The following is a 26,584-nucleotide window of genomic DNA, read 5'->3' on the forward strand; positions in this document are numbered from 1 at the left end:
GTTAGTCCCAACGTGGACCACAACAACTGGATCCTCCCCCTCCCTCTCCAAAATCCTTTCAAGCCGATCAGAGATGTCCCTCACCCTGGCACCGGGCAGGCAACATACCATGCGGGACTCTCGATCTGGCTTACAAAGGATGCCATCAATCCCCCTAATTATAGAATCCCCTACAACTACCACTTGTCTTTTTGCTCCACCCTCTTGAATGGCTTCCTGTACCACTGTGCAGTGGTCAGTCAACGCATCCTCCCTACAGCCCTCTTCCTCATCCACACAGGGAGCATACCTGTTGGACAAGATCAAGGGCTGAGGCTCCTCAACTCCTAAACTCAGGATCCCCCTACCTGCCTCCCTTGCAGTCACACCACTCTGTCCCTGACCACTGTCCGAATTAACAGAACTTATTCTACCGGGTGTGACTGCCTCCTGAAGCAAAGCATCCAGGTAATGTTCCCCCTCCCTGATGTGCCGCAGTGTGTGCAGCTCGGTCTCCAGCTCATCAATTCTGAGCCGAAGTTCCTCGAGCAGCCAACACTTGCTGCAGATGTGGTCACTGACGGTCTCAATGGGATCCACCAGTTCCATCATCATACAGCAACAGCACATCACCTGTCCAGCCATATTCAACTCGTGAATTAATTTAAATATTTCAAAAATTAAAAAAAAAAATATAACCTCAAGGATAAACCCGAACACCAACAAAAACACAGCCCTCTCTCGCCACTCACCCGAACTCAGTCACTCACCTAAACTCAGATGCACTCTGTTCCAATCAGCACTCCGTGACTAAAGGCACTCCTGCCACACCTTTTGTGCACTCACCTCTCCCAGCACTGTCCCGGCTCTCTCCTCCCGCGCTTTTTAAATCTCCCGGCTCTCTCCTCCCGTGCTGTTTTCGCTGTCCCGGCTCTCTCTGCTCCCGCGCTGTTTTCGCTGTCACGGCTCTCTCCTCCCGCGCTTTTTAAATCTTCCGGCTCTCTCCGTCGGCGCTGTTTTCGCTGTCCCGGCTCTCTCTGCTCCCGCGCTGTTTTCGCTGTCCCGGCTCTCTCCTCCCGCGCTTTTTAAATCTCCCAGCTCTCTCCTCTGGCGCTGTTTTCGCTGTCCCGGCTCTCTCTGCTCCTGCGCTGTTTTCGCTGTCCCGGCTCTCTCCTCCCGCGCTTTTAAAATCTCCCGGCTTTCTCCTCCGGCGCTGTTTTCGCTGTCCCGGCGCTCTCTGCTCCCGCGCTGTTTTCGCTGTCCCGGCTCTCTCCTCCCGCGCTTTTAAAATCTCCCGGCTCTCTCCTCCGGCGCTGTTTTCGCTGTCCCGGCTCTCTCTGCTCCCGCGCTGTTTTCGCTGAGAAGGCAGAGGTGCAGTGGAGGAAAGCGCAAGGGGCGGTGTATGAGTACGGGGAGAAGGCTAGCTGGATGTTGGCACATCAGCTTTGGAAGTGGGAGGCAGCGAGGGAGATTGGGGGAGTTAGGGATAAAGGGGGGAACACGGTGTGGAGTGCGGTGGGAATAAATGGGGTATTTAGAGACTTTTATGAGGGGCTGTATAGGTCTGAGCCCCCGACGGAGGAGGGGGGGATGCGTCGATTTTTGGATCGGCTGAGGTTCCCGAGGGTGGAGGAGGAGCAGGTGGCTGGGCTTAGGGCACCGGTAGGGCTGGAGGAGCTGACTAAGGGGCTGGGGTGTATGCAGGCGGGGAAGGCACCGGGGCCAGATGGGTTCCCGGTGGAATTTTACCGGAAGTACATGGACCTGTTAGGCCCTCTACTAGTGAGGACTTTCAATGAGGCGAGGGAGGGGGGTGGGGGGGAGGGGGGGGGGGGGCCTACCCCCAACGATGTCCAGGGCGCTGATCTCACTTTTCTTGAAGCAGGATAAGGACCCACTACAGTGTGGGTCGTATAGGCCAATCTCGCTCCTCAACATGGACGCGAAGCTGTTAGCGAAGGTGTTGGCTACCAGAATTGAGGACTGTGTCCCAGGGGTGATTCACAAGGACCAGACGGGTTTTGTGAAGGGAAGGCAGCTGAATATCAATGTGCGGAGGCTCCTTAACGTAATCATGATGCCTGCAGTGGAGGGGGAAGTGGAGATAGTGGCGGCGATGGACGCTGAGAAGGCCTTCGATAGGGTGGAGTGGGGTACCTTTGGGAAGTGTTGAGGAGGTATGGGTTCGGGGAGGGGTTCATTAGTTGGGTTAGGCTACTTTACGAAGCCCCGGTGGCGAGTGTGGCCACGAATCGGAGGAGGTCGGAATACTTTCGGCTGTACAGGGGGACGAGGCAGGAGTGCCCCTTATCCCCCTTGCTATTTGCATTGGCAATTGAGCCTTTGGCTATGGCTTTAAGGGAGTCCAGGAACTGGAGGGGGCTGGTCCGGCGGGGGGAGGAACACTGGGTATCGTGGTATGCCAATGACCTATTACTGTATGTGGCGGACCCAGTGGGGGGATGCCGGAGGTGATGCGGATCCTCAGGGAGTTTGGGGACTTTTCCGGGTATAAGCTAAACGTGGGGTGAGCTCTTCGTGGTACACCCAGGGGACCAGGGAAGGGGGATAGATGAGCTTCCATTGAAGAGGGCGGAAAGGAGTTTTCGGTACCTGGGGATCCAGGTGGCCAGGAGCTGGAGAGCCCTACACAAGCTCAACTTGACACGACTGGTGGAGCAGATGGAGGAGGAGTTTAAAAGGTGGGATATGCTGCCATTCTCCCTGGCAGGTAGGGTGCAGTCGGGGAAAATGACGGTGCTCCCGAGGTTCCTTTTTGTATTCCAGTGCCTCCTTATCCTGATCCCTAAGGCCTTTTTTAAGCGGGTCAGCAGGAGCTTCATGGGATTCACGTGGGCGAAAAAGACCCCGAGGGTGAGAAGGGTGTTTCTGGAACGGAGTAGGGACAGAGGAGGGTTAGCGTTGCCTAATCTGTGTGGGTACTACTGGGCTGCCAATGTGGCGATGATACGAAAGTGGGTAATGGAGGGGGAGGGGGCGGCGTGGGAGAGGCTGGAGATGGCGTCCTGTGTGGGCACGAGTCTGAGAGAGCTGGTGACAGCACCGCTGCCGCTCCCGCCGACAAGGTACACCACGAGTCCGGTGGTGGCAGCGACTTTGAAAATTTGGGGGCAGTGGAGATGCCACAGGGGTGAAGTAGAGGCTTCGGTTTGGTCCCTGATCTGAGAGAACCATCGGTTCGTCCCGGGGAGAATGGATGGAAGGTTCCTGAGCTGGCACAGGGCAGGAATTAGAAGGATGGGGGACCTGTTTTTAGATGGGACGTTTGCGAGCCTTGGGGTGCTGGAGGAACAATTTGGGCTTCCCCCCGGAAATGCCTTCAGGTACATGCAGGTAAGGGCGTTTGTAAGACGGCAGGTGAGGGAGTTCCCACTGCTTCCAGCACGTAGGATCCAGGATAGGGTGCTCTCGGGGGTGTGGGTTGGAGAAGGCAAGGTCTCGGCGATCTACCAGGAGATGCAGGAGGAGGAGGAGACCTCGGTGGAGGAGCTAAAGGGTAAATGGGAGGAGGAGCTTGGGGAGGAGGTAGACAAGGCTACATGGGCGGACGCCCTGGGTAGGGTTATTTCTTCCTCCTCTTGCGCCAGGCTTAGCCTGATACAATTTAAGGTTCTTCACAGAGCGCATATGTTAGGGGCAAGGCTGAGCAGGTTCTTTGGGGTGGAAGACAAGTGTATGAGGTGCTCAGGGAGCGCAGCAAATCACGGCCATATGTTCTGGGCGTGCCCGGCACTGGATGGGTTCTGGAGGGGCGTTGCAAGGACGGTGTCTAATTAGGGTGATGAACACCCGGGTTAAGCAGAGTTGGGGGTTAGCATTATTTGGGGTATCGGACGAGCAGGGAGTGCAGGAGGCGAAACAGGCCGGTATTCTGGCCTTTGCGTCCCTGGTAGCCTGGCGGAGGATTCTGCTACAGTGGAAAGATGCGACGCTCCCAAGCGTGGAAGCCTGGATCAGCGACATGGCAGGATTCATTAAATTGGAGATGGTAATGTCTGTGCAAGGATTCTTCAGGCGGTGGCAACCATTCCTAGACTTTCTAGCGGAGCGTAAGGAGGTGGTCAGCAGCAGCAGCAACACGGGGGGGAAGGGGAGGGGTGTACTTTGTGTTTACTACTGTGTTTATGTAGTTGTAAGAGGTTTATTTATGCATTCTTTGTTTTTCTTTTTTCTGTTTGTTGAAAATATGTAAAAATTTGAATAAAAATATATTTTTTAAAAGACTATGCCCAATCAGATAATGCCTGTCCAACTGTCTATTTATCACATCCTATATAACAGATTCTGGGATTTCCCAACCACTGATTTCTCACTTCCTCTCTTCTTGACCATTCTAGAATCTATAGAATTTTGGATGATGATCACCAATGCATCCACTATCTCGAATGCAATCTCTTTAACATACTGAGATGTGTAATATCAGGTCCTTTATCAACTTTCCATCCCAATAATTTTTCCAATACAACTGTCTTACTTATATTAATTTCCTTCTATTCTGCATTCTCCCGCGGCCCTTGGGTCTCACTTAATAGCTCATTTGTTTATTGCATAAACTGTGTGTGCCCATTTCAGTCACCTGTAGAATAATCGACCATGCGATGTAAAGGAATCAAAAATATTCAAGGAGTTAAAAATGCATTTAGATACCAGTCTCAGTTAACTACAATGCCCCAGAATGAGCTTGAGAGACCAAGGGCAGGATTCTCCGACCCCCTGCCGGGTCGGAGAATCGCCGGGGGGCGGCGTGAATTCCGCCCCTGCCGGGTTCTCCGGCGCTGGGGATATGGCGGGGACGAGAAACGCGCCTCGCCGGTCGGCGACCGCTGGCAGCGGCCCCTCCGGCGATTCTCTGGCCCGCGATGGACCGAGTGGCCGCCCGTTTGTGGCCGGACCCGTTGGCGTATGTTACGACAGGTACTTACCGGCGGAACCTGGCTCCGCGGGCGGCCTCCGGGGACCTCGGAGGGGGGGGGGGGGGGAATCTGGCCCCGGGGGCGCACCCATGGTGGCCTGGCCCGCGATCGGGACCACCAATCCGCAGGCGGGCCTGTGCCGGGGGCACTCTATTCCTCCGCGCCGGCCGGTGTAACAGTCCGCGCGGAGATGAACCCCCCCCTGCGCATGCGCCAACTCGCGCTGGCCAGCGGAGGCCCTTCGACACCGGTTGGCATGGCGCCAAGCCCCTTCCGCGCTGACCGGTGCGGCGCAAACCACTCCGGCGCCGGCCTAGCCCCTGAACGGTGCGGCCCGACGTCGGACTGGTTCACGCCACTCCTTCGCGCTGGAGTCGCGCCCCCCCCCCCACCCCCCGCCGGTTTCCAAAGAATCCCACCCCAAATGTCCTTTGTCATTCTCATATTTAGCTTAGATTGTTCTTTACCCAAAACTAGCTGTTGCCTGATAATTAATTATAACTGCACCTCTAGCACACGAACATCCTGTCCATTTCGAAGGATCCGGAAAGCAAAAGGATGTTTCGGTCCGAATCCTGGCACCACCTCAGACCCCTTCAGCACAATGGAGCTCACGTGTGTCCTTAGATCTGTCCTGTCCTTATGGAAGTACAGCCTATTGCCTTTCAGTCGACACCAGCGCTCTCTCCAGTAGTTGTTAACCATCACATTGAGGTAGCCTGGAATGGAGTTAAGGCACAAAGCATGACAGACACTGCAATGAACATTTTACATTGAACACAAGCTTGAGTGCAGACAGTGCATCACATTTCAATCTTACTCCCATTGATCACCACTTTGCTCCACATATTGGTAACATTTCTAGATTTGTTGTAGCTAAACAGCAGAAATCTGATTAATTATCATCGAATACCTACAGTGCAGAAGGAGGCCAATTGGCCCATCGAGTCTGCATCGACGCTCTGAAAGAGCACCCTACTCAGTCCCATTTTCCCTCCCCCATCCCCGTAACCGCACCTAACTTTGGACACGAAGGTACAATTTAGCATGGCCAATCTATCTAACATACAGATCTTTGGATTGTGGGAGGAAACCGGAGCACCCAGAGGAGGAAACCCACAGAGACACGGGGAGAATGTGCAAACTTCACAAAGACAGTCACCCAAACTATGCTGCCACGGTGAGGGGATATTGTTACTGGGAAAAAAGGGGTATGCAAAGAAAGAGTTTCCTTTACTTTGCCCTCAAATATATCTCTGCCCTAACTTCAGATGATGATCAGTGGTATAGAGCATCGTCCACACCAGTCACCTAGTGGACCCAATAAGGAAGCTGCCTAAATATTGTGGTACAACTAGTGCCCAACAGGAACTGCATTGAGACCAACAAAACTCATGTTTATGTGCAACCCTCGCGAGAGGCCTGTTATGTGATTTGCAATGCTCAGAACGCCTTGCAAGATCTAACGAGACGTCGTGAGATGCCATGATTGAATGGTGGAGTGGACTCGATGGGCCGAAAGGCCTTACTTCCGCTCCTATGTTTTATGGTCTTATGGTCTTATGATCTGGATCTTGCCCTCGCTCGGCAAGGTCCAGCTTCATATTTCCTAATTCGAAACCCATACATGCCTAATTTCTGGTACCACTAAATCAATGGATAGATCAGGAGCGGCCATGTGACATTTCCATGTCCTAGGAGCACAGGGGCCAGTTAAGGTAGCTTTAGTATAATCCCAATTAGAAACTGTTGCTCAAACTTCAGCCAGGGGCAATGAGTCTAAAGAAAAGAATAAGGCATAAATGAGGATCTATTAAATGAAATAGGGAAGAACATAACAAGATACAAAGGGTTGGATGTAATTATTGAAGAGGCTTATGACCACTTTAAAGGAGTTACTGGTGAGAGGGTGGTAATCATGGTACTAATCACATCAAAATTGTACAGGGAATTGGGGGGTGGGGGTATGGTGTGTGGGCAGGGGTGGCGGGGGAAAAGTGGTGGAGACAAAAATCATCAAATGTAGTTCAATTGTATTTGCGAAAATCTACACTAATGATTATTTTGGTATTGTCTGAGGTGCTATAAAATCTGACTATAATTACTCCTACTCAATCCACCCTGTTGTTTTGTTGAAAAGACAACTTGCATGTAGGCAAAGTTTACAAAGGGTCACTTGTTAATGCCTTTTGAACATCCAACTAGATTGTAATGCCGCTGGCTTTACTCATGAAGCATTAGTCCCCAAAGCCCAGTTATATTTACCATGCCTACTTAATGTCAAATCTATCCTGACACCTTGTAAACGTTTCTCTACAGCCTGACTAGAACATTAGCCGTCTTAATTATTCCCAGCATCAATATAACTTTTTATTGAGATCGAGGAAGCAGAAGAGAAACATACAAGCTAGCCATATGGTGCAGGTGTCCGTGAGAAGTGTCTGGGTGCTGGGAACTCCTGAAACTCACCAGACATATGGCCACCAGACTGAAATTCTGACCTTTGCTGGAACCCAAGCTGGGATGATTCTGGCCTATGATTGAGTGTTTGTTGATTTGACAATGATTTTTTTCTGGATGGGTGGTAATGGATTTAGCAGCAATTGTATCAGTGAAATCGTCCCCATTGCCAGAAAGCCAAATGTTCCTCTTGGAGTTGGATGGGAGCCTGGGGCGAGATTCTCCGACCCCCCGCCGGGTCGGAGAATCGCCGGGGGCTGGCGTGAACCCCCGCGCGATTCTCCGGCCCGGATGGGCCGAAGTCCCGCCGCTAAAATGCCTGTCCCGCCGGCGTAAATTAAACCACCTACCTTACCGGCGGGACAAGGCGGCGCGGGCGGGCTCCGGGGTCCTGGGGGGGGCGCGGGGCGATCTGGCCCCAGGGGGTGCCCCCACGGTGGCCTGGCCCGCGATCGGGGCCCACCGATCCGCGGGCGGGCCTGTGCCGTGGGGGCACTCTTTCCCTTCCGCCTCCGCCACGGTCTCCACCATGGCGGAGGCAGAAGAGACTCCCTCCACTGCGCATGCACGGGGATGCCGTGAGCGGCCGCTGATGCTCCCGTGCATGCGCCGCCCGGAGATGTCATTTCCGCGCCAGCTGGCGGGGCACCAAAGGCCTTTTCCGCCAGCTGGCGAGGCGGAAATTCGTCCGGCGCCGACCTAGCCCCTCAAGGTTAGGGCTCGGCCCCCAAGATGCGGAGCATTCCGCACCTTTGGGGCGGCGCGATGCCCGTCTGATTTGCGCCATTTTGGACGCCAGTCGGCGGACATCGCGCCGTTTCCGGAGAATTCCACCCCAGCTGATCTTTGTCCTTATCTCGGTGTCTGGAATTGTTGCTTCATATCCTTATCTTAAGACTGCACTTTCTGGCTTCTTGCCCTTCACTTCAAATTGTTCCCCTCCTCTTCTTTGGTATTCACCTCACCATATTGTGCACAATATTCTTATTACAATTTTGGTGACGTGCAGGGCCCATTTTTCTCAGTGTCTGGTGTCTTTAAATTGTTTTGCATCACAGTACAAGGCCTGCATTGTAACTTTCATGCTGCAGAGCACTCTTGCGGCTTAGCTGGACCACTGGTTGTGAAGTATTCTTAACATGGCAAGTTATTTTAGGTTTACAGACAATACCATTTATTTTTACTAGTTGCGGGGTGAATACTAAAAGCAATATGTGGTATGCCTTGCTGACCATATCAAATATTGCATTTATTGGCGATCGCCTTAATGGTTTAGCCAGTAAATTCACTGATTGGTGTGGTGCTGAGTCATACAGACCATGTTCTGTGCTCATCTGATGCCAGCCAGCAGAGCAGCAAGGGCATTACAATGGCCCACAACAACCCAGGCCAGAGAGGTGATTCCTAAGCTTGCTTGCAGTTGGATCTCTGGCGAGGACTTAATCAGACCGAGTTATGATGCTCACATAAAAACAATGGCTCCCTGGTGGGAAGGTGACATTCTGCTGGCAATTGTGGTAGCCTATTTTAGCATGAATAAGTGCCTTCAGCGAAAGAGTCAATTAAATTTTGGGACTAAATTATATTTTCCAATTACATTTATGGTTTGCTTTTACGATTATCAAGTGTAGGAATATTGGGCGCGATTCTCCGACCCCCCACCGGGTCGGAGAATCGCCGGGGGGGGCGGCGTGAATCCCGGATATTCGGCGGGGGCGGGAATCGTGCTGCGCCGGTCGGCGGGAAACCCCCGGCGATTCTCCGGCCCGCGATGGGCCGAAGTCCCGCCGCTGTCAACCCACGCCAGCCGGCGTGGATTGAACCACCTTTGGGACGGCGGGGGACGGTGGTGCGGGCCGGCTCCGGGGTCCTGGGGGGGGTGCGGGGCGATCTGGCCCCGGGGGGTGCCCCCACGGTGGCTTGGCCCGCGATCGGGGCCCACCGATCTGTGGGCGGGCCTGTGCCGTGGGGGCACTCTTTTCCTTCCGCCTTCGCCATGGTCTCCACTATGGCGGAGGCGGAAGAGACCCCCTCCACTGCGCATGCGCGGGGATGCCGTGAGCGGCCACTGACGCTCCCGCGCATGTGCCGCCTGGCAAAGTCATTTCTGCGCCTGCTGGCGGGGCACCAAAGGCCTTTCCCGCCAGCTGGCGGGGCGGAAATCAGTCCGACGCGGGCCTAGCCCCTCAAGGTAAGGGCTCAGCCCCTCAAGATGTGGAGAATTCCGCACCTTTGGGGCGGCGCGATGCCGGACTGATTCGCACCGTTTTTGGCGCAGGTCGGCAGACATCGCGCCAATTACGGAGAATCCCGCCCATTGGATCAGCAGAATGCAATACACTCCCAATTTTTTTTTTTAAGCATGGTCAGGATACTTTGGTGCAGCAATGTATCTTAACTTCAAACAGCACATAATCCCTTTTTGTAAAACTGCACAACTGTGACAGATCCACTTTCCACACCAACCATCATTGTAGCCTTGTAGAGCAAGATTTAAAATTTTGTGATATTTCGTGCTGAACCTCAGAGAGCTGGGGCGAAATTCTCCCCCAATGGCGCGATGTCCACCGACTGGCGCCAAAAACGGCGCCAATCAGACGGGCATCGCGCCGGCCCAAAGGTGCGGAATGCTCCGCATCTTTGGGGGCCGAGCCCCAACATTGAGGGGCTAGGCCGACGCTGGAGGGATTTCCGCCCCGCCAGCTGGCGGAAATGGCGTTTGGTGCCCTGCCAGCTGGCGCGGAAATGCGACGCATGCGCGGGAGCGTCAGTGGCCGCTGAAGGTTTCCCGCGCATGCGCAGTGGGGAGATTCACTTCGGCCTCCGCCATGGTGGAGACCTTGGCGGAGGCGGAAGGGAAAGAGTGCCCCCACGGCACAGGCCCGCCCGCGGATCGGTGGGCTCTGATCGCGGGCCAGGCCACCGTGGGGGCACCCCCCGGGGTCAGATCGCCCCGCGCCCCCCCCAGGACCCCGGAGCCCGCCCACGCCACCTGGTCCCGCCGGTAAATGCCAGCTTTGATTTACGCCGGCGGGACAGGCAATTTCTGGGCGGTGCTTCGGCCCATTCGGGCCGGAGAATTGAGCGGGGGTTCCCGCCAACCGGCGTGGCCCGATTCCCGCCCCCGCCCAATCTCTGGTACCGGAAACTTCGGCGGGGGCGGGATTCACGGCGGCCAACGGCCATTCTCCGACCCGGCAGGGGGGTCGGAGAATGACGCCCCTTGTGTTGTAAACTTGCATGATGGGAAATGGGTTTAGGATCATAGCCCAGTCTTCCCTAGGAGGCACACTCCACATGAGGACAAGGAAATACCTTTCCCAGATGACATATTTTAATGCTTTTTCAGGTTTTCTGTCCACAACAAGCCTGTCTGTTTACAAGAATGTCTGCATCAGAAGGCTGTAGCCAAGCTAAGACCAGGTGGGTCTAGGATTGGGGTCAGAGAGGAAGTGGGGTAGGAATAGTCTGGGGTTGTCTGATTGTAGAGTTGTGAGGGCAGGGGGGAATTCTGATTGCAAGGGAGGTTAAACAGATGATGATCAGGGAAAGCAGAAGGCGGTCAGGGGATCTGATCACGGGGAGGCATGTGGGGTTGGATTCACCGTCCGCTCATGGCAGCGGGATTCTCTGGTCCCGCTGCAGTGAATGGGAGATCTGGCTGAGCTCAAAATTCTTTGTTCTCGCTAGCAGCGGTAGCGAGGCATACTCACAATGGAGAATCCCGGCCTGATCGCATGGGGAGGAGCAGAAAGATATTTTGGGAAATGCAGTTTACTGATAAGCTTGTTGGGCCTGAAAGAAAAACCTCTGCTCCTCCTGGCCCACAAGCAGTGCTGGAAAGACCATTACTTCATAGATTCAACCTTTATTCCTTCTGCAGGATTTCCCTAGACCTGGGAAACGCAGCCAACTGTGGTTAACAATGAAGTCATTTTTAAAATTAAAGCATGCAGCCTCATTAAAATATTTAAATTGAGTGAGGTTGTTTCTCTGCTTAACTTTGGAACTAAACTCACATAAATTTGGGGGTCAACATTACCTTCTGATACCTATAGGATTGTGCCGTTCACTTCACCACCCTGGATTCACAGGTTTGTAGTGCATGGCTGAAGTTGCTGCCATTGCATGCAACAAACTATCCATAATTTTTAGTACTCTTCATTACCTCGGTTGGATTTTGAAATAGGAACGTCTTCCACTGTTGTTTTTCGTTTTATAAGTAATGACTTTGAGGATAGAATTCTATCCAAGCTTCTGACTAACACCAAACTGGATGCACGTGGTCAATGATGCTGCCAAAAGCATTTTTTGATGCTGCCAAAAGCATTCTGTGCTCTGACTGTGCTCTGTGCTCTGACTGTGAGATGTGGCAGGTCCGGGAGGCTTCCAGCGTCCCGGATGGCTTCATCTGCAGAACGTGCACCCAACTGGAGCTCCTCACAGACCGTATGGTTCGGTTGGAGCAGCAATTGGATGCACTTAGGAGCATGCAGGTGGCGGAAAGCGTCATAGATCGCAGTTATGTAAATGTGGTCACACCCAAGGTGCAGGCAGAGAAATTGGTGACCACCAGAAAGGGCAGGCAGTCAGTGCAGGAATCCCCTGTGGTTGTCCCCCTCTCGAACAGATATACCCCTTTGGATACTGTCGGGGGGGATAGCCTATCAGGGGAAAACAGCAGCAGCCAGAGCAGTGGCACCACGGCTGGCTCTGATGTTCAGAAGGGAGGGTCAAAGCGCAGAAGAGTAATAGTAATAGGGGACTCTATAGTCAGGGGCACAGATAGGCGCTTCTGTGGACGTGAAAGAGACTCCAGGATGGTATGTTGCCTCCCTGGTGCCAGGGTCCAGGATGTCTCCGAACGGGTAGAGGGAATCCTGAAGGGGGAGGGCAAACAGGCAGAGGTCGTTGTACATATTGGTACTAACGACGTAGGCAGGAAGGGGCATGAGGTCCTGCAGCAGGAGTTCAGGGAGCTAGGCAGAAAGTTAAAAGACAGGACCTCGAGGGTTGTAATCTCGGGATTACTCCCTGTGCCACGTGCCAGTGAGGCTAGAAATAGGAAGATAGAGCAGATAAACACGTGGCTAAACAGCTGGTGTAGGAGGGAGGGTTTCCATTATCTGGACCACTGGGAGCTCTTCCGGGGCAGGTGTGACCTGTATAAGAAGGACGGGTTGCATCTAAACCGGAGAGGCATAAATATCCTGGCCGCGAGATTTGCTAGTGTCACACGGGAGGGTTTAAACTAGTATGGCAGGGGGGTGGGCACGGGAGCAATAGGTCAGAAGGTGAGAGCATTGAGGGAGAACTAGGGAATAGGGACAGTGTGGCTCTGAGGCAGAGCAGACGGGGAGAAGTTGCTGAACACAGCGGGTCTGGTGGCCTGAAGTGCATATGTTTTAATGCAAGGAGCATTACGGGTAAGGCAGATGAACTTAGAGCTTGGATTAGTACTTGGAACTATGATGTTGTTGCCATTACAGAGACCTGGTTGAGGGATGGGCAGGATTGGCAGCTAAACGTTCCAGGATTTAGATGTTTCAGGCGGGATAGAGGGGGATGTAAAAGGGGAGGCGGAGTTGCGCTACTTGTTCGGGAGAATATCACAGCTGTACTGCGAGAGGACACCTCAGAGGGCAGTGAGGCTATATGGGTAGAGATCAGGAATAAGAAGGGTGCAGTCACAATGTTGGGGGTATACTACAGGCCTCCCAACAGCCAGCGGGAGATAGAGGAGCAAATAGGTAGACAGATTTTGGAAAAGAGTAAAAACAACAGGGTTGTGGTGATGGGAGACTTCAACTTCCCCAATATTGACTGGGACTCACTTAGTGCCAGGGGCTTAGACGGGGCGGAGTTTGTAAGGAGCATCCAGGAGGGCTTCTTAAAACAATATGTAGACAGTCCAGCTAGGGAAGGGGAGGTACTGGACCTGGTATTGGGGAATGAGCCCGGCCAGGTGGTAGATGTTTCAGTAGGGGAGCATTTCGGTAACAGTGACCACAATTCAGTAAGTTTTAAAGTACTGGTGGACAAGGATAAGAGTGGTCCGAGGATGAATGTGCTAAATTGGGGGAAGGCTAATTATAACAATATTAGGCGGGAACTGAAGAACATAGATTGGGGGCGGATGTTTGAGGGCAAATCAACATCTGACATGTGGGAGGCTTTCAAGTGTCAGTTGAAAGGAATACAGGACCAGCATGTTCCTGTGAGGAAGAAAGATAAATACGGCAATTTTCGGGAACCTTGGATGACGAGTGATATTGTAGGCCTCGTCAAAAAGAAAAAGGAGGCATTTGTCAGGGCTAAAAGGCTGGGAACAGACGAAGCCTGCGTGGAATATAAGGAAAGTAGGAAGGAACTTAAGCAAGGAGTCAGGAGGGCTAGAAGGGGTCACGAAAAGTCATTGGCAAATAGGGTTAAGGAAAATCCCAAGGCTTTTTACACGTACATAAAAAGCAAGAGGGTAGCCAGGGAAAGGGTTGGCCCACTGAAGGATAGGCAAGGAAATCTATGTGTGGAGCCACAGGAAATGGGCGAGGTACTAAATGAATACTTTGCATCAGTATTCACCAAAGAGAAGGAATTGGTAGATGTTGAGTCTGGAGAAGGGGGTGTAGATAGCCTGGGTCACATTGTGATCCAAAAAGACGAGGTGTTGGGTGTCTTAAAAAATATTAAGGTAGATAAGTCCCCAGGGCCTGATGGGATCTACCCCAGAATACTGAAGGAGGCTGGAGAGGAAATTGCTGAGGCCTTGACAGAAATCTTTGGATCCTCGCTGTCTTCAGGGGATGTCCCGGAGGACTGGAGAATAGCCAATGTTGTTCCTCTGTTTAAGAAGGGTAGCAAGGATAATCCCGGGAACTACAGGCCGGTGAGCCTTACTTCAGTGGTAGGGAAATTACTGGAGAGAATTCTTCGAGACAGGATCTACTCCCATTTGGAAGCAAATGGACGTATTAGTGAGAGGCAGCACGGTTTTGTGACGGGGAGGTCGTGTCTCACTAACTTGATAGAGTTTTTCGAGGAGGTCACTAAGATGATTGATGCAGGTAGGGCAGTAGATGTTGTCTATATGGACTTCAGTAAGGCCTTTGACAAGGTCCCTCATGGTAGACTAGTACAAAAGGTGAAGTCACACGGGATCAGGGGTGAGCTGGCAAGGTGGATACAGAACTGGCTAGGCCATAGAAGGCAGAGAGTAGCAATGGAGGGATGCTTTTCTAATTGGAGGGCTGTGACCAGTGGTGTTCCACAGGGATCAGTGCTGGGACCTTTGCTCTTTGTAGTATATATAAATGATTTGGAGGAAAATGTAACTGGTCTGATTAGTAAGTTTGCAGACGACACAAAGGTTGGTGGAATTGCGGATAGCGATGAGGACTGTCGGAGGATACAGCAGGATTTAGATTGTCTGGAGACTTGGGCGGAGAGATGGCAGATGGAGTTTAATCCGGACAAATGTGAGGTAATGCATTTTGGAAGGTCTAATGCAGGTAGGGAATATACAGTGAATGGTAGAACCCTCAAGAGTATTGAAAGTCAAAGAGATCTAGGAGTACAGGTCCACAGGTCATTGAAAGGGGCAACACAGGTGGAGAAGGTAGTCAAGAAGGCATACGGCATGCTTGCCTTCATTGGCCGGGGCATTGAGTATAAGAATTGGCAAGTCATGTTGCAGCTGTATAGAACCTTAGTTAGGCCACACTTGGAGTATAGTGTTCAATTCTGGTCGCCACACTACCAGAAGGATGTGGAGGCTTTAGAGAGGGTGCAGAAGAGATTTACCAGAATGTTGCCTGGTATGGAGGGCATTAGCTGTGAGGAGCGATTGAATAAACTCGGTTTGTTCTCACTGGAACGAAGGAGGTTGAGGGGAGACCTGATAGACATATACAAAATTATGAGGGGCATAGACAGAGTGGATAGTCAGAGGCTTTTCCCCAGGGTAGAGGGGTCAATTACTAGGGGGCATAGGTTTAAGGTGAGAGGGGCAAGGTTTAGAGTAGATGTACGAGGCAAGTTTTTTACGCAGAGGGTAGTGGGTGCCTGGAACTCGCTACCGGAGGAGGTAGTGGAAGCAGGGACGATAGGGACATTCAAGGGGCATCTTGACAAATATATGAATAGGATGGGAATAGAAGGATACGGACCCAGGAAGTGTAGAAGATTGTAGTTTAGTCGGGCAGCATGGTTGGCACGGGCTTGGAGGGCCGAAGGGCCTGTTCCTGTGCTGTACATTTCTTTGTTCTTTCTTCTTTGATCATTTTTCTCCTCACAAAGATGCGGGTGTGAGTTTTCTTCAAGTGTGTTTTAACACAAAATTAATATGCACAGGTTTTAAAGTCCACCAGCTCTTGGTATCGAAGCAAAGGTTTTATATTAGGTATAATCAATTTACAAGAGCCAAATTGTGGAATTCGGTGGTTCATCGTTTGCTTGAAACTAAGACAATGAGAAGCAAGGGACTTAACTCAGACTCATTAATTCACAATTGTCCTGAATGATTAGGAGGAGAATTGTATGAGATGGGTTCTTGCACTCCACACATTTAAGTGGAGAAGAATTTTCACTGTTCAGCTCAGTGGATGTTACAGGATCAGGAGGAGGTTCCCAAGGACGGATGTCAATTCTTTTGACAAACCAAAACCTGTGACAGAAACAACCAGATTCAGTGTTGGATGGGAGGGACAGAGGTTCCTTACCTCTTGTAGAGGCAGATAGCTGGCCCTTTCAATCCTCTTTGTAAAGGCATTGCTAATTATATTGAAAAATATATAGATTCCTTTAAAATCTTTATTGTCTAGCCTTCAACCTCCCAGGTGAGTTCAACTTCTGTGATGGGGCAGCTGGTATGCGGTTTTCACCAGCTGTACCAAGGATAGGCCGGTGGTCATGGGGACTCTTAATGTAGCAAACATTTGCTCTTTGTAACAAGGGCCTCATTTGGGATGCACAGATACTCTGTGCTCACATGGTCATCGGGAAACTGGAAAGTAATGTTGGGTGGAGTTATGGCAGGAGTGTGCAATAAGTACTGGTGATTTTTAGTCGTACTATGACAGGTACAAATAATGAATGTGGCCGAAATATTTATCAAGCCAAGTACCAGAAGGCAGATTAGTACTAACCACAGCATGGAATGTCCTCTTCTGTTGAGGAAGTTTGCTCCTCAGTAGCTTGCTTCTTCTTTGCCAAACTTATGATGCGCGTAATCTTCCTCCCAGCAGCCTTGCTAACTGTGCCTTTTAGTTCAGCCAAGCCACTCCGCTTCCCTTTGACTATTTAATCATAAACAATAAAATTGATTAAATCACACTGATGTATATGCCTTTCATGAAAAGAATGTTACACCCTTGCTTGTGGAATGCCAAGGAGGATTAGCTGCAAGATGGAGAATAATTATTCAATAGCTCGTTCCCATCTCATCCTTCAGAAGATGACATACATTTAATAAGCGACATGCAGACACCTTTTACGCCTAGACAAGTCTAGATTGTATCAGAGAAACATTTCTTCTAAAGCAAAATAGTAATTTGTGTAATTTATCTAGTTAATGTAAAGAATGAACAAATTGAAGTTTTCAATATGGTTTTTAAAATACATCAGGCATATGGTAGGGAGGGGGCAATGTGTTACAGGAGATTAATCAAGTTTTGTGGTGTCCAATTCAAAATGGATTTACAATATTTTCACCAACCCTAACAGGAACATGGGTCAGAGTTTGATGCCCTCCCCTGTGGAGAGTTTGGTTGGTGACGGTAGGGGGATGGTATCAAAAGGTCACATCAGTGTCTAATTAGATGCAATTCACAACCATAGATAAGTGTTGTATATCTGGGACCTCACTTCAAAGAACAAAGAACAATACAGCACAGAAACAGGCCCTTCGGCCCTCCAAGCCCGTACCAGTCATGATACCAACCTTTGTCAAAACCCTCAGCACTTTCTTGTGCCATTTACCTCTATGCCTATCCTATCCATGTGTTTGTCAAGATGCCTTTTGAACACCATTAATGTATCTGCTTCCACACCCTCCCCTGACAATGTGTTCCAGGCACTCACCCTCTGTGTAAAAAACCTGCCTCGCACATTTCCTCTAAACTTTTCCCCACGGACCTCAAACCTATGCTCCCTCCACCATGGGAAATGGTGACTGACCCCCTCCACCATGGGAAATAGTGCCTGCCCATCCACCCTATCCATGCCCCTCATAATATTGTAGACCTCTATCAGGTCACCCCTCAACCTCCGTCTTTCTAATGAAAAATGTCTGAGTCTATTTAGCCTCTCCACATAGCTAACACCCTCCAGACCAGGCAAATCCTGGTAAACCTCCTCTGCATCCACTCCAAAGCCTCCACATACTTCTGGTAGTGTGGCGACCAGAATTGTGCGCAAGATTCCAAGTGCGGCCTTACCAAGGTTCTATACAACTGTAGCATGACTTGCCAGTTTTTATACTCGATGCCCCATCCAATGAAGGCAAGCACTCAATATGCTTTCTTGACTTCCTTGTCCACTTGTGTTGCCACCTTCAAAGATCTGTGGACCTGCGCGCCCAGATCTCTCTCACTTTCTATATTACTAGGAGTTTTACCATTTACGGTATATTTCCCCTCTATGTTAGACCTACCAAAATGCATTATCTCACATTTGTCCAGATTAAACTCCATTTGCCATTTCTCTGCCCAAGTCTCCAACCTATCTATGTCCTGCTGTATCTTTTGACAATCCTCAACACTATCTGCCACTCCACCAACCATGGAGTCATCCGCGAACTTACTAATCAGACCTGCTACATTTTCCTCCAAATCGTTTATGTACACAACAAACAACAGAGACACATTCAGAAAAACACCCTTCTATGCTGCCCTTTGCTTTCTGTGACCGAGCCAGTTTTGTATCCACCTTATCACCTCACCTCTGATCCCGTGTGACCTTTTGCACCAGTCTGCCATGAGGCACCTTGAGAAAGACTTTAATGAAGTCCATGTAAACAACATCCACCGCCCTCCCCCTATCAATCATCTTTGATACCTCCTCAAAAACTCAATCAAGTTAATGAGACATGACCTCCCCTTCACAAAACCATGTGACTTTGAGGCTTATTCTCTCCCTTGCATCGCGCAATGCTCCCTGCACCTCTAACTCTGCACTAACTTTGCAGGTAGCACCACATCATTGTTAAGCAGTGTTACAGAGATAAAGTTCTATAAACCAGACAAGTAGTAATGCAGGTGTGGGTTGTAATGTGCTACAAGGCAAGGGCTCATCTGAGGTGGTGGTGGGACAGCGAGGGGAGGGGAGGCAAGACCGAAGCAAGGTAAGGGGCTGGAGGGCAAAGGCTTAACCGGGCAGGGAATGAGGACAACTGGTCAAGGTTGCATTCCAGACACATGACTTGGGGGGGGATCTTAGAGAAGGACATAAGTGAATCGGAGCCAGGGTAGAAGGATCATGGAGCAAAGCAGCAATTCAGTTTACATTGCTGATCTTCCAAAGACAGTCCTGGTCTCAGTCCAAGCAGGGAGAGGGCATGTTAGTGCACTGTCAGTCATACCCAGCAAAATGTGTGCAGGAAGTGGTTATCACCTCATGCATGGCAGTCCAGGGATTTTCTGGCATTCAAGGGGGAGGCCCCCACCCATGGACCTGAATTTTTAGAATTGCAGGGGTCAAAGAGCCCATGTGGAACACATCCTACCAGCTCCAGCAGCCCCAATGCCATATTACACTTTAACGAGGAGTGGATGACATAAGGCAGAGCCTATGCTCTCGCTCGGGAGGAGGTCCACCTTGGAGAGTTGCCGGCCAATCAGGGCCTTAAGGGAGTGCAATATTACACTCCCACCTGCATCAGAACCCACCCGGGCATAAAATTCTGGCCTTGGTTATTCAATCTTTCTGTAACTTTCTGGAGGTTTGAGTAGATTTTGCAAGGTCCACCTGATCCTGGGCAGCCATCTTAATAGTCTTGTTCGTGTCCACTTTTTAAATACAAGACAGTTCTAGAAAATTATATACTGAATGCAGTCCATGTTTAGAGGTATGAATATGACATGCCTTCACTTGGCATAGCACAGGTAACATGTTCACCTTTGTGATGCCAGCCTCTCTGCTAATTAAAGTCGACCTGGCTTTTCCCGCTGATCCCTTCACATGCCTGCTCTTGGAGATGTGAGCATACAGGAAAGTTGTCATGAGCTTCTGGTGTAAATGGTAGATTTTCTAAGGCCCTCATAATCCTGCCGCTGGAAAACATGCATCATTTTCATGGAAGTATGTATTTTAGGACTGATGAAACTCTGGCATATCGACTTATGCCCCAAATTCTGGCCTCACACTTTACAGCTACACTAAAACAACAACAGCATTTTCAGCCCAAGATTTATTTTGCAATCCCCAAAAATCTTTAAAATTTTGATTTAAAAAAATGAAAATGAAACGGTCATGGCTGGTCAGGGAATGCCTCATGGCCCACATAATTCTGTTGCCTTAGCAATTAGAAATAGTCGTTATTTAGAATTTATTTTATACATCACCATATATTTGCATATACATTTACCATTTTCTAATGACGCAGACAGTTAAGACATAAGTTGCTTTATTTTTGAAATATACGGTTTAAAAGCGGAGGTAAAAATACATGCTCAGTCTGCGCATGACTGTGGCTGAAGCTTCGTGTTTCTCAGAGTTTTTGTCGGCACTTTTTAATGTAGCCGAGAGGGGCCAGGGACCTATTATATCCAATGTGGTGTTACATCAATTCTATGTTGCCATCTGGAAGTTCAGGTCAACGTAAACAATCCCAATGCACTCCACAGGAAGAACGGGGATCTCTCCTTCACCACCAAGTCAGATTAACTGGCCCTTCATCCACTACTGTTTTTCGGACCTTGCTGTCATGCTTGCCTACAGCACAATAGTGACTGCACTTCAGTGTCCAGAGAATGAGAAAAGGCACAACATAAATAAAGACCTTTTATATTAGTCAGATGTTTCCTTCTTATTTTATCATTTCAAGTATGCGGAGAGAATTTCAGAAGTTGTTTTTTTGCCGTTGTTACTGATGACACTGGATATTCAATTGGATGAAATTCAATGCTTTGTTCATACTGTGCTCTGAGTTACATTTCAAAAACATGATTTGAAATGCAGTCAATTTTCTACGTTGCTGTAATTTGCTCAGAGCAGCATGATCACATTATCGATTTTTGTGTGTGCACTTGCTTGTACTAATACATGTTCAATGTCAGCACTGATGTTAGCCCGTTGTAATATTTGAATATTGAAGTGATGAGGCTATGATTTCAACAGAAAGACTTGATTGTAGCATTGATTTGGTAGAGCCTTCATCTGAAGTTTTAACTGGTGTGCATTCTTGTGCTTACAAACAGCTCACCCCTGAGGTCGTCTCCACTTGGAAACTGGAGTACATCATTGGCATAATGTATAATATCAAACAAAGATCAGATTTTGGAGCTCAGTAACTTCCAAAAGCCATAATAAGCAAGCAGTTGGAATTTACAAACAATTTCTAAAATCTTAAAAATCACTTACAATTAATCATATTAACTTTCGTCATCTTTTTACAGCTCTATACATCAAATCCAAAGAAGCCTCTTTCTCTTTGAAATTCTGAAAGTATCTTTTCTCCTTTAAGTTTTATTTTGTTAGATTGAAACAGAGATTTTAGTGATCTGAATTACACTATGGCTTGAAACTGATAGAAAGTGGATCATGTAGGTAAGTGGATCATGTAGGTAAATATAGAACCATACATCAAAAAGGACAATTAAAGACCAGTTGGTATCTTAGAGCCTGGTTTGACTTCTGTACATTATCAGCTTAATCCTCCTTAATTATGCAGCTTTAAACCTTCTGGGAAAGGGAAAGGAATTTTTGGCCAAATTAGAAAACTCTCTCGAAATTTTTTCTCAGCTCCCAAATGTTTGCACACAACTCACTTGCATTGGTGGCACAGTGAGTGATTTTATTTTGTTCCTTTCATATTTTACTAATAACTTCATTGCAGTGTTAATGTAAGCCTACTTGTGACAATAAAGATTATTATAAAAGAAAACAGGGTTTGCTTGAAAAGAACTAATGGAACTGGAAACAACAGAGCTTTAAACAATTGTTTACATTGCGATGTACTGACTTACCATGTTCTCTACTTTCTCTCCCATTAACTGGAGATCCGTTCTCCCCTGTTACTACACTCTCAGCGTCTGAGGCCTGTTTTTCATTTGATAATCTCTGTAGAAAGGCATGGAAACCAAGAATAATCTTTTGTTTTTACAATACTAGGAAGCCTTACTCCTTTTTCCCCAGTCATCTGCCTAAAGGAACATCATGTGAGCAGGACAACAGCAAGAACAGCAATTCCCACAATGGGGCTGAAATTCCTGTCTTTGCCAATTTTGATAAAAAATGAAGTTACAATTCTTTCTTTACACTTGCCTATTTTTCACTCAGGCTAGAGAGGCCAAATGCTTTAGCTTTTATTATTTAACGCGCTTTGAGGGGAATCTTCTGGATGAATTTGCTTATAACTATCATTCTATGATTCCAGCTACTATCCAAACATTTAAAATTCTGCTCATAAGCCATCTGAAGATTTCTATTCAGTAGATTACATTTTTATCTTATGCATATTTTGTCAGCTAACTTGCGGTCACTATGGGCGAGACCTTCCGACTGTTGGCGCAGCGGGATCTTCCGGTCCTGCCTGCAGCACCCCCCCACCGTGGGTTTCCCGGTGCATGGGATGGATTCAATGGGAACTCCCATTAACAGCAGCGGGACCAGAAGATCTATCTGGCAGCCATCTCCCACCACCGAGAAACACGCCAAGGGGAGAACAGAGAATCTCGCCCCATATATTTCAGCATGATGCAAATACAAGTGGATAAATTAACCTTTCTGGAGAATGACACTTGTGCAGCAGATAACCATTTTAGGCAATGTTTTCTAACAATACCTCATAGTTTGTATCATGAACAGTGGTTTGGTAACTTAAGATTTAGTGGAAACAACTGCGGAATTATTTCTTGTGCCTACTGATTGCATGGCTGGTATTCTGACAGCAGTAAGAAATATCTGTTCATAGCCAATGTTAAGTGTAAAGTTATACACAAGAACCTTTATCGATCCGATTTACATTAAACCATTATGTAGCACAAATCTGCTGCCAACTCATTCACTTGAGCTTGTGAGGCAATAAAATACGGTGATTTGTTTGCAATTCAGATGGGACCTGAATAGCAGATTCTAAATAAGAAGTAAATGACAAATAAATTTGTTAAAATTAATACCTACTCCTGCTTACATCATAACAAATCTTAGAAAACATGCTAGCAGTCAAGTAGACTGATTGCATCTTCTACACACACACACACACACACACACATGAACTGACACACAAACACGCACACATACATAAGCATAAACACACACACACAAGTCAAGAAATGGTAGTTGTTTGGGATTACACCATTGTGAAAACCCAGTTAGTCAATAGAACATTGGTTAAATGTGAGCGGAACCTCGTTCTTTCATAAGCATATTTGACTGTATCTAAAACTGATTATTTTCAGATGCTACTATTATTTTAGATTCCTGTGATTGCTTTGATTAGTTAAATATATTTTACCCAACAAATGAAGTAACTCTCCCAATTTAGCTCTCCCCGTTCCACGCATACTAGCATATCCCAAGCAGAAAAGCTGAGAAAATGATCAACTGCCAGGTTTCCATCACTATTACCTCTCAACGAAATGGAATGTGAGGGATGCACTCAGGAGATTTCCCTTTTTCCCTTTTTCTTCCCTGGGGAACATATCTGCCTCATTCTTACAGCAAAGCTGGAACTGGACCTCAACTTCGACAAAATTATGGGCGTGTACCAGAATTTCTTTATATTCTTGTGTCTTGTGTGTGCCTTTCTGGTATTAGATAAAATGTAGGTAAAGTTAAAATGTTTATTTCCCCTTTATTGTTCCCTTTTTCCTGAAGGTGAAACACTACACTGTGGCGATTGATCCACAGCTACTGGAGTGACTGGAAAGCAATCAGTAGCATTGCCCAGTTGATCCTGTGAATCTATGTGTCGATGCACCATATTTGTTATGCAATTCAAAAGGTCTCTTTTGGCACCTGATGTGTGTTAAAATAACTTGTTTCAGACCTCTCCACATGCGAGCAGTCTAGTAGACTGATTGCATCTTCTACACACACACACACACACACATGAACTGACACACAAACATGAACACATTCATAAGCATAAACACACACACACACAAGTGCAGCAATAACTTGTCCCACAGCTGTGTAATTCTTCTGACATTTTTACCATCAACAAAATTCGCTATATTTTAACCAATGTTTTTGAAGTGAAATTGGCCTGAACGTCAATGACTTGTGTATTTATTAAACATAAAATATTAATTCAAACACAAAACATATCTTACATTTACCTTTTCCAGTTCTAATTTTGGTAGGAAAAGTGGTGATGTTGATCCCTCAGAACCATTGCATTGACTGCATATGTCCCTAATTATCTAAAGAAATAAAACAAATCACATAAAACATGGAAAATCAGTAGTCCATTTTGGATCTCATCAATGTTTTATTTCTCCTGAAGCCAAATGGAGATTTATCTCAAACTTCTGCCACTGAAGTTGGGAGTCCCACTGGCAGTAACTCCATGAGGTAAATGCAGCATAAAAGCAACCTCTATTGCAGTTTAGGAAAGTAATGAGGAAAGAGCAAAGAAAATGGAAACGGGTATGGTATTGAACTTCTGGATTATGGAGAAGATGAGTCCACTATACTGAGCGAGCATTTTGGTGGTGAAGGAATGGAAGAATGCACTGGGGAAAGTTCAGAGTTATATTTGCACAAATATGGGGTGGGATTCTCCTTTGCCCAACATCAATATCGTAATCAGGGACCAGGCGGAGAAGCCCTGCCAATGCCCAAATTGAGGACGGCGCTGGTTTGACCCAGTTTCCGAGTCCCCGCCCCTCGGAAATGGCATCATTGCGTCACGCGCCGCAGGAACGGCGTTAGCCCTCCCCCGATGCCCCGCCCCCGACGGGCTGAGTTCCTGACCGTGAGGTTGAAGTGTGTCTGAGCGGACTGTGTCCAGCGCCGCCACTGTCGGCCGGGAGCCGTGCTGCTGGACGGGGGAGAGGGGGGGGTGGGCGCTACCGCGAGGGCTGGGAGAGGGGGGGGGGGGGGACTGGTGGGGGGTGGCCAGGGATTGTCCTGTGAGGTCGTATTTGGCAGGTCGGGTCCGCGCATGGCTGGCGCCATGTTGTATGGCACGACCGCTGCAGGTCATCACCATGCGCATGCGCGCCCACGGACCTAGTCATTCTCTGCCCCTTTTTGGTGCAGGAGCCTGGAGATTTATCCAGCGCCGCTGCTAGCCCCTCACCGGTCCCGGAATCGGTGAGGGTTCAGTGCCAATTTTGGAGTCGTAAAACGCCACAGTTCCCACGTCAGCACTTAGCCACAGAAAAGGAGAATCCAGTCCATAGTTTGTGTATAAGTTGCTTATCTATACAACAGTTACAATGAGATTTCACTATTTTTCCATTGGTGACCCAGGTCAGTGGTCTGCCTTTGGCCAGGATTGCTGAGGTTCTGTCTGAAATTGTTCTTCCGCCTCAAGCATGTCTCAAAAGATCAAACACTGAAATCCATATGGGAAACAATGCGAGGAAACTGTAGAAGGATTTCACAGAATCACATACACGCCTGGTGTGGGATCAAGTTATCTCGATGGGGAGATAAGTTTTTTCTAACTCTAACACACCGATTCCCTCTGAGAAGCTGTGATCAACCAGAGGAAAACCAGAGCGGAAAATTCAAAAGGATCAGATATCAGACAATAATATTTAGGATTATAATCCAAACCAATAAAAACAAGATTCACTCCAGAAAGTGTGTCTATTTTCTTTCTCAGCTTCCCCAAGCTATGATACAAGGACTGACAGAAATACAATTCTCTGGACACCATCTTTTAATTTCTTCCTGTCTTCTGAAGATGTTCCGTGGATACACAAACAGATTTAGTCACTGTAGTCGTGCTAATACCATAAGGAATTTTATATTCAGTCATCAAAGAAGAGTTGTGGAGATATCAATTTAATTAGATTTAATTTGCCGTCTCCAGTTTCAATTAAAGCAACAATTTATTTAAAGAAACTCTTGCATTTCAGCATAAAAATAGGTCAACAACCATTTCTTTACTCATATTTGCAAAACTATTTAATTTGATTTGAAAACTCTTAATTAAGATGTCAAAAAAAATCTCTTGTTAGATAATGTTATGATTTAACTTATTTAAAAGGATCCCTTGGTTTTTGTACTAAACCAGGAGCCAGCCTAATTATTTTACAGTACTTAAAATGTTCCCAGAAGGTAATTTCGAAATTCATCAGATTACTTTTCAAATGAGGCAATGTTGGCACCTATTTTATTTACGGAATAATATGGAGATCTTGTGACACAGCGTCCCTGCATCTGAGCCGGAATCTCTGGCTTTGAGTTTGACCCCAGGACTTAATGTCCGAGGAAGGTGCGTTCATAATGTGGTGAAACAGGTTGATTTTCGACCTGCAAATCCTTCAAGTCCGTCACCAATGGCAGGTGGTAAGAGTGGGGGAAATTCATTTTTCAAAATAAATTTAGAGCACACAATTATTTTTTTCTCCAATTAAGGGGCAATTTAGTGTGGCCAATCCACCTAACCTGCACATGTTTGGATTGTGGGGGTGAAACCCACGCAGACATGGGGAGAATATGCAAATTCCACACGAACAGTGACCCAGGGCCGGGATTCGAACCCGGGTCCTCAGCGCCGCAGTCCCAGTGCTATCCACTGCACCACATGCCGCCCTAGAGCGGGAGAGATTCATGGTCAGCTATGCGATGGGGAGAAAGTTGTAGCCTCTAACCATCACTAACCATAGCTGCAGACTAAACAGGCATGTAAAAATGCATGTTACCATAGCAATTGGGCTCCCTAACTCTCTGTAACACAGACCACGACTATAAAATACAACAATTTAGATTTTGTATAGTCTCTAACATAATAAAACATGATGTGGAGATGCCAGCATTGGACTGGGGTGGACACAGTAAGAAGTCTTTCGACACCAGGTTAAAGTCCAACAGGTTTG

The 26,584-nt window shown here is 48.2% G+C and overlaps 1 protein-coding gene across 3 annotated transcripts in view; it reads right to left on the bottom strand.

The window, feature by feature from the left end:
- LOC140426872 (actin filament-associated protein 1-like 1) overlaps positions 1–26,584 on the bottom strand; it is a 280,476-nt gene that overhangs the window by 63,026 nt on the left and 190,866 nt on the right. For all 3 annotated transcript variants that reach the window (XM_072512117.1, XM_072512116.1, XM_072512115.1), the window contains 4 exons: positions 23,870–23,953; positions 21,554–21,647; positions 16,517–16,666; positions 5,421–5,632 (listed from right to left, as the gene is read on the bottom strand). In XM_072512117.1, coding sequence (XP_072368218.1) covers positions 5,421–5,632; positions 16,517–16,666; positions 21,554–21,647; positions 23,870–23,953 — 540 coding nt within the window. The remainder of the gene's footprint in view (positions 1–5,420; positions 5,633–16,516; positions 16,667–21,553; positions 21,648–23,869; positions 23,954–26,584) is intronic.

Source organism: Scyliorhinus torazame, chromosome 7 (assembly GCF_047496885.1).
Source record: "Scyliorhinus torazame isolate Kashiwa2021f chromosome 7, sScyTor2.1, whole genome shotgun sequence".
Taxonomy (NCBI): domain Eukaryota; kingdom Metazoa; phylum Chordata; class Chondrichthyes; order Carcharhiniformes; family Scyliorhinidae; genus Scyliorhinus; species Scyliorhinus torazame.